Source organism: Ictalurus punctatus, chromosome 19 (assembly GCF_001660625.3).
Source record: "Ictalurus punctatus breed USDA103 chromosome 19, Coco_2.0, whole genome shotgun sequence".
NCBI lineage: Eukaryota > Metazoa > Chordata > Actinopteri > Siluriformes > Ictaluridae > Ictalurus > Ictalurus punctatus.
Genome location: NC_030434.2, coordinates 10,131,994 through 10,140,117, shown reverse-complemented (window position 1 = coordinate 10,140,117; position 8,124 = coordinate 10,131,994). Strand labels below are relative to the sequence as shown.

Sequence of the window (8,124 nt, the reverse complement as noted above, 5' to 3'; positions counted from 1 at the left end):
TCTAGTTCTGCTTGTTTTTATGTATGCAGCGTCCTTTTGTCTACGGAAGAACCTGACGCAGCTGGAGGTGAGTGTGTGTGAACTCGGACTCCATGACACTCAGTTCGCATAACGCTTGATTTGTCTTAGTCAGAAGGTGTTGGTTCATTTTCTATAACAGCAGCTCTGACAGACAAGACAAATCACACATTTATATTAACATGCTCATTTACATTTATGGCATTTGGCAGACGCCCTGATCCAGAATGACGTACATCTATCTCTCTCTTTTTTCTTTTTATACAGCTGAGCAGTTGAGGGCTCAAAACCTATATCTATCTATCTATCTATCTATCTATATATATATATATATATATATATATATATATATATATATATATATATATATATATATATATATATATATATATATATATATATATATAGAGAGAGAGAGAGAGAGAGAGAGAGAGAGAGAGAGAGAGAGAGAGAGATAGGTTTGTGTATGGCTCTACATAAACTTTATAAAGGCAATTTTTAAAAATGTAATTGTAATTGTTGATATGGTGAAGTTTTCTGTGAGCTTATTATTTCTGCTAGATACACAAAAATACACAGAAAATTTGCCATATCGTCCAAAATGTCACTTACTCTCCTTATTCTCCTTTTTAAACTCAAAGCCCTAGTACCACAGGACTATCGCAAGAAAATCACCATACCTGCCTTTTTATCATCAGCATAAAAAGTGGAATGGATCATTGGTTAAATCTCATTTTCCCCTCGAGACCTTGTTTTCAGTTTACTTTGTTTTGTGTGCATATAAAACACAAGAAAGCAGAACATAGTTTCATGCTTCAGGTTTCTTGTTTACATAAAGTTTAATGAAAGTGCATGATACATTTTGGCATTTGAGTATTTACAGACAATTTTCTTCAAAATTCCATGACAAAAATGGCAGTGATCTTGGCTAATAACCACCGTCGAATAAACGTACACAAATTACCCTCTTTCCTGCAACCACGGGATAAAGAAAAGAAAGGAAGTCTACTTAGTGGTAATAGGGGACTGGATGTCTGGGAAAACTAAATCACCAATAAATTCAACGAAAACACAGTCCTACACCCGCCCAGGGATACCCATCTTCAATCTTTAGTTCAAAATGCACAGTTCCGGTCCTATTTAATGCACAGCTTGATCATTTTCCTACTCTAGCAAACCATCTAAACCTGGTTATAAACCGATGAGGTTTTTTTTTCAGGCAGTAAAATTGCCAGGACTCCAGATATACAGAACAACAGTTGGGATGGAACAGATGATTACTAAAGTTTTTTTTTTTTTTAAATTAATAAACATCCTGAGAAACGCTAGACACGACGGACCGGCCTCCTCGTACCAGTGGACAAGTTTGTTTGGATCATTTCTGCAACAACAACAACATAAGATAGCAGTTAATTTTGTTTTATTATGTTAGGGTTAGATTTAGGTGAAGGTATAGCATTAATTCGCTGCATTAATAATTAGTCAGTTGAAGGTCCTCACAAGCATATTATGACAAAAGAATAGGTGTGTGTGTGTACCTGAGAAGTTGAGGCGGTAGTAGAACTGCCCCGTGCTGTAACTTATAACTCCTTCTCTGTTCTGCTGGTACTGCATTTCAATGTCTTGACTAGAGACGGTACATTCTCCACGCCCTTCGCCCTACACACGCGCGCACACACCAGGTTTACAGTAACATTGGTTAATAGTTGTATTTTCAGCCTAACTTTATGTTGCAGCTTAAAATTGAGCCTTTTGTTCCATTATGAAATAGTTTAGGGGGTGGGGTAAATTTGAGTACACTGCCTGGTCAAAGTATGAAAATGTTCACTGCAGTGTTTTGAAGTAGTAAGTCATGGCAGGCAGTTACTCTCACTGTGCCATAAAAGATAAGAGGCAGCACAGTTCCAATGTGAAAATGCACACAACACAGCTTTACAACACAGCTTTACAACACAGCTTTACAAGATTTACAGGCCGTTCCAAGTCGCATACTTGTACAGGACTGAAATGAAGTATGGGAGTTTCTTTGTCTGCTGGATAATGACATTTTTGGTAGGTTTTGGTGCATCATTGGTTATAATAATAATAATAATAAAAAAAGTAACATCTTCAAATTGAGTTTTGGGTAACTAATGTCTGGCTAGAGTATAGGTATTCTCTAATCTGAACAGTATAAAGGCTTAATAAAATGTTAGTCAATTTTGGCATTGTTAGAAATGTTAAGATTTGAGAACTGTGAATTCAAGTGCCAGTTTTTAATTTTTTTATTATTATTATTGTTTGCAAATAATCTTTGCAAACAGTGGTTTTCTCCCCCAATTTGGTCACCTGCCAATTCCCACCCAGCAGCCAGCTCTCGCCAGTCATACAACAGCAAACAACCAGGGATGGTGAAGCCTATCGCATGCTCTCTACGAGACACGTGAGGTCAGCCAACTGCATCTTTTCAAACTGTTGCTCATGCTGCATCACACGGCAGTGTAACACTCAGAGGATAGTATTATCTAACTTGGCACCATTGGCTAGTGTTGCTGTGACAGACAGGGGAGAGAGCGTAATACCATTCCCTTGCCATTTTCCTCCCTTGGCTCCAGGCCTGGATTTGAACTTGCTACAAACAATTTGTTGGAACAGATCTTTTGTATCGTGTAGCCACGAATGGACATTTCTCTTACTTTAATAAAGTCTGCCCAGCGGCCCTTGATGTCTTTAAACTGCCAGCGAGCTTGGCACAGAGTACTGTGGAGGGAAAAGTGCAATGTCATTGGAAACAAACAGCACACAAGCCGATCAGCAATGTTTTAGATTATAATTAATTTGCCAATTTTGGAGCGCTACAACTCTTTAACTTCAGAGTGTTCAGATGTGTTTACGCTAAATCGTGACGTACCCCTACCTGCTAATGTTCTCATTTGCAGAGATTCTCCGGATAGCTCTTTTTGTCTTAAAAGTGTTGTTGATCTGGTACATTCCTGTGGGGAAAAAGGCATGCCACATTAAATGCTGATAAACTGTGAGAAAGTTATTGGTTGGAGCAGGTGTGAGACTTACCATTAAAAAAGAGAGTGTAACTGTAGTACCCAGCGTTGAAAACAAGCTGGCTCTGAGGATTACTCTGATACTGTCTCTCTATATCCATACTGTTCAGAGAGGAACGCTTAAAAAAAAACATACACAGTCCTATGAACAACTCCAACACATCCTTCACTAAAGATACACTATTCTCTAAAGACTATTGCATGTGAAGACTGTATCTCTGGCTAGGAGGAGCCTCACTCACTGGTTTCTGATACTCTGTCCAGATGCCTTCATCACCCATAAACTGCCAGGTAACCGCAGTGGATGGATTCACAGAAGGTGTAGCTGATGGAAATGGAATCATGGTGGATGTAAATGGTTCAAAAGTGTTCAGACTGTACACAAACACAAAAAATAATAACAACAGGCAACTGAGAAGTTGTTTTGATACTTTTTACTACATTTTCCACAATTATATTAGAGAATAATCAGTTTGTATTCTTATCAACGTTATAACTGCAGCACCTGTTATTTACAGAGGTAAACTTTGGCCTCCTCCTCACTTTCCTCTGTTTATGAGTGGACAGGTTCATTTGCATCATGTCTGTAAAAAAAAAAAGTAAAAACAAATACTGAAGTTGTTGTAATTTTCATGTTTCAAAAGTCTAAATGACCATAAAGCATTCACTGTATTGTATCAGGAAAAGGATTACCAGAGAAGTTCACAACGTAGGAATATTTTCCTGCTTTAAACTGGAAGGAACATGTAGGGTTGGAGTTATACTGCTGCTCTAAGTCCCGACTGCTTATCGACGACGTGCTGTGACTCGATCCCTGTGTGGGATGACAAGTGTATGACGTTCAGGAGTTCAGAAATGTCCTGAAATTTCACCACTAACAGTGTTCTCTGCAATAAATGAGCATCTATATGCACAAAAATATCCCTCACCTGTACCCCATATTCACACCAGTAACTGTTGTCTTTGTAATACCAGCCCACATCTTCTATCTGGTTGTAAGACAGTGACGATAGTCGCCGTACAGCGAGGTCAGCAGAAGGGCCCCTTAATGTCATGGCATCAAAGTCGATGTAAAGAGACCTGTCAAAAATGGGGAAAAGAGCATGCTCATCAGAGCCCAATTAAATAGGCTCAATATAATGATGCAGAAATAAAACTAAAAGAAAATCACCCCATGTGAGTATTAATGGTGATCCCTCTTGCTCCTGGCTGGCAGTAGTTACACTCGATTACATGATCGTTTGCTATCGGGGACCATTGCTGCCCAGAACACAGCTGCCACTCGTAATGTTTTCCTGTGAATCAGTAAAGGAGTACATGCATTCAGGCTGACCCACATTGTTCAGTAATGGCCTAATATATGTAGATTTTCATTTCTTTCAAATCCCTTCTTGTGCTCAGTACTATCTTCGCTGGTGATGTTCTGTGAAATTCAAATCCCAGGGGTGTCAGAGAGCCATCCACCATCACTGCTCGGTTAGATACTTGGATCGAATTCTGCCTCACTTCAGAATTAGCACTTCTTGTATGAAATTCCAAGGTTTATTAGAGTCAAATTAAAATACAAGGCAAATAAATTCAATTATTGCAATTTTTAGAGGGTGTGGCACATGTCGTATATATTTATTAGACATCGCTCTATACACCCCTTTGTAATTTTTGTCTAAATTTTTTATTTAATCAAAATTGGCTGTGCTTACATGGAAGGAAGGACGGGTGGCATACTCTCTCTCCCCTATCAATCACAAAGACACTAGCCAATCATGGGCATGTGAGCTCATAGCGCTTTCCTCAGTTGGATGAGCAGCAATTCAATAAAGTGTGCTTCCTCAACAAACAGTCTGTAATATATATGTAATAATATTCTACAAACAGCTTTTAAGAATACAATCAACTTGGTATTGCTATGTCTTGACACTTGAGTATGTTTACAACTTTTTGGTGACGGCAATAAATAAATAAATAAATAAATAAATAAATAAATAAATAAATCAGATTTTGGCAATAAATAAATAAATGCATTTAAGTACACTTAAAGTCAGTAAGTGACTGAATTTATTCCTGACTACGTTGTAACCCACGAAAAATGCACCAAAAGTTCTCATAAAGGGTTAAATATAAGATATCCTAGAAAGCTATCTACATATTCACGTTTAATCTGCTGTTCCAAAGTTTTTCCTTTCAGTTTACTTTAACACCTGCTCCCCTAATATTAGTGTCTTAGTCATAAATTATTTTGTGTACTACATAGCATATAGAAGTTATTATCCTTATAATCTCTGCAGTTGGGTTTGGGTTGTATGTTTGGGATGGTGAACTGGATGAGTCTTAAACAGTCTGAAAACACACTTCAAACAGACAGTATACATAAAAACAAAACTTCTGAGGTTCTTGTAAAATTGACTTGATTTTAACACGAGGACATTTGGTATTCTAGTAAGAGTTCATCTATTTTTTTAAAGAGTAAAATAAACATTGTGTTTTTACCTGAAGCATTCATTTGTTAAGGAACTGCTGTGTAGTCGTCTTCCTGAAATGTGTCCTGTGTCAGTAAAAGAGAACATTTTAATCTGGTACAGTTTTACATTTTAAATGCCAGAAAATGAAGAACCACACTGTTTTATTTCTAATACATGGTAATGTTTACGATATTCAAAGTTATATCTCTACTTAGATAGTTGTATAGGAAAAGTATAACTTTAACTATAACTATTACTTACCAATTCTGTCTCACCAAGGCTTGACACTGAAACAGAGCAGGTACCAACAGAAGAGAAATGAAACTCCAACAACCGGTTAGATCACTTATTACATAGACTTGTCAATTTACATTTACATTTATGGCATTTGGAAGACACCCTTATCCAGAGCGACTTACGATTATCTCTTTTTTTTATACAACTGAGCAATTGAGGGTTAAGGGCCTTGCTCAAGGGCCCAGCAGTGGCAGCTTGGTGTTGCTGGTATGTGAACTGGAGAATATGGACATGGAGAAGCTGTTCAGAGATTTGTAAACACAAAGACATTGAACATTTTACCAATTGTTTATTACATTTTCAGATTTCAAAGAAATTTCCAATTTCTAAGAATATGCTTCCTTTGACATGGGATTTATGGACCAGTGTGGCTATGTTCAGGACAGCAGGACAAATCTTATTTAATTAATTATTTGTTGTTTGTTTCTTTATTAATAACTGCTCTATCCTGGTCAGGGTCACAGTGAAGCTGGAGCCTATTTTGGAAACACCAAGTGTGAGGTGGAAATACACCCTGTATGGGACATCAGTATTTATTTGTATGTTTGTTTGCTTGTTTTTATTTTTAAACTCAGAATTTAAAAGTCAGAACTACGGAAGCCCTAAGCGGCCATGCATTATAATTTTTTTTTTTTAATTCTGTTGTTTTCTCGTGATCTTGACTTAATTTTCCTGTGCACTGGACATCCATCATCCCGAAGTCAAATGGGTTTTTGAATGGGTTTTTTGGTTAAATGTCTGAAATAAGGTCTCTGATTAACACAAGCTCAAGATATGTTCACATTTTATAGTACGACATAAAATACATCAGTAATACCCGACTCACGATTTTTTAAAAAGCTTTTACTTGTCTTGAAAAAGGCGGTTGCTAACAAGTGGCTAAATGGGACTACAGAGTTTGACAGGGACATTAAATGTCATCACACCGAACAGGAAATCTCATCTACTACAGCCTCGTTGTGTTTATATTGGCGCAAACTTTCCAACTTGTAGAGCTATCAATTGATAGTATTTTCCAATTGTATTGTTTTTTTTTAAATAAAGCTTGAAAGAGTTGTCTGAAGTGTAGTGGTGGTGAGGTTGAAGTCATGTGACCATGGTGTAGTTCTTTCATAGCCTAACATTAGCCTTTTACTTCTGGCGATTGTATCTAGGCTTCAAAATCCTATGAATCTTATCTTGATGAATTAAACATGTAAGAATCATAAACTTGTGTTGTTTACAGAGCTTATTTTCTGCAATAATTCAAAAGCTAATGGAAAAATCAAATTGGCTTTTTGTCGAGTCAACCAGGGTGATGCTAATTTCTGGGGTGGCCTCCAAAAATACCTCATCCCTGCAGGACTGACGACTTCCACATTAGCGTCCGACAATTGATAAGGACACACACACACACCCCTCTCTCTTAATGCGGAGATCAAGTCCATCTCTACATCAGGCAGTTTTTACATTTATGATGACGAAGATGCCAGCATGCATGTAATACCAGTCCCAATCACAAAGCGCAAGATTTTCTCAGGATATTAATTACGTTGTGAGAAAACAGCGTTTTGTTATGTCGAGATCACGAGAAAATTAAGTCGAGCTCATGAGAAAATCTCATTTTCCTTGTGGTTTTGTTCAAGTATATCAACTTCATTAACAGGCACGGTTTCAAAGACGATCAGATGTTTGCTTGTCCAAATATGACAAAAAAAAAAAAAAATCAACAGTTTCCATGGGGTGCACTTATTTTCTTCACATGAATGTATATGGGATGTGTGAGATACAGGCTACAGCAGAGTGAAAACACTGCCAACCAACCCCGCTCTCCCTTATTTTAAACGTCCATTATATCCACACAAGGAGAAAGGAAAAACAACAGACTATAAATTCAACTCAGTTGAGATATTTATGCGAAATTTATGACAAATAATGAGCAACTTACCCAGTGTGTCTCGCTGTAAACACTGAAATACACAGAACAGAAACGAAACGTTGCAATGACCGGTTTAGTCAGCTCTTAGGTCTGTAAGACTATATATAAATGAACTAAAATACCATGTTTTATCACTTCATAAGCACACCCTTGTTTATCAACAATGCCGGTCAAAACTAATACACTTACTTGTGAAAGGCAGTAAACATAGACCAGTGTTGAGAAGATTTTTCTTTGCTTTCGGTTTCCTTTCCCTGTCAGCAATTTTAATATGCTAACACGCCCATGTTGTTCTGCTCAAGTGTTTACACTAGTCTAGTGTGTGTATACCAGGAAGACATCTGACCCGTGCTTTAAACAGACTCTCTGTAACTTTAGAGGAAGATATTTTCGT

The 8,124-nt window shown here is 37.3% G+C and overlaps 1 protein-coding gene across 4 annotated transcripts; it reads right to left on the bottom strand.

Annotated features, from left to right (window-relative positions):
* Positions 1-838: 838 nt before the first annotated feature.
* si:ch211-244b2.3 (WWE domain-containing protein) lies at positions 839-8,045 on the bottom strand. Of its 4 annotated transcripts, none has more exons than XM_017494617.3 (15): positions 7,920-8,045; positions 7,740-7,761; positions 5,935-6,052; positions 5,777-5,802; positions 5,544-5,598; positions 4,228-4,351; positions 3,986-4,136; positions 3,750-3,870; positions 3,562-3,640; positions 3,299-3,431; positions 3,070-3,175; positions 2,915-2,990; positions 2,694-2,757; positions 1,557-1,677; positions 839-1,399 (listed from the first exon to the last, which is right to left on the bottom strand). In XM_017494617.3, exons 5-15 carry the CDS (start codon positions 5,554-5,556, stop codon positions 1,344-1,346), a joined length of 1,044 nt encoding a protein of 347 aa, XP_017350106.1. In that variant the 5' UTR covers positions 5,557-5,598; positions 5,777-5,802; positions 5,935-6,052; positions 7,740-7,761; positions 7,920-8,045; the 3' UTR covers positions 839-1,343. The 4 variants fall into 4 exon arrangements, with proteins under 4 accessions (XP_017350106.1, XP_053544184.1, XP_017350108.1 ...); XM_053688209.1 differs by having other exon boundaries at positions 5,935-6,028; positions 7,920-8,040; XM_017494619.3 differs by lacking the exon at positions 5,935-6,052 and having other exon boundaries at positions 7,920-8,031.
* Positions 8,046-8,124: the final 79 nt, after the last annotated feature.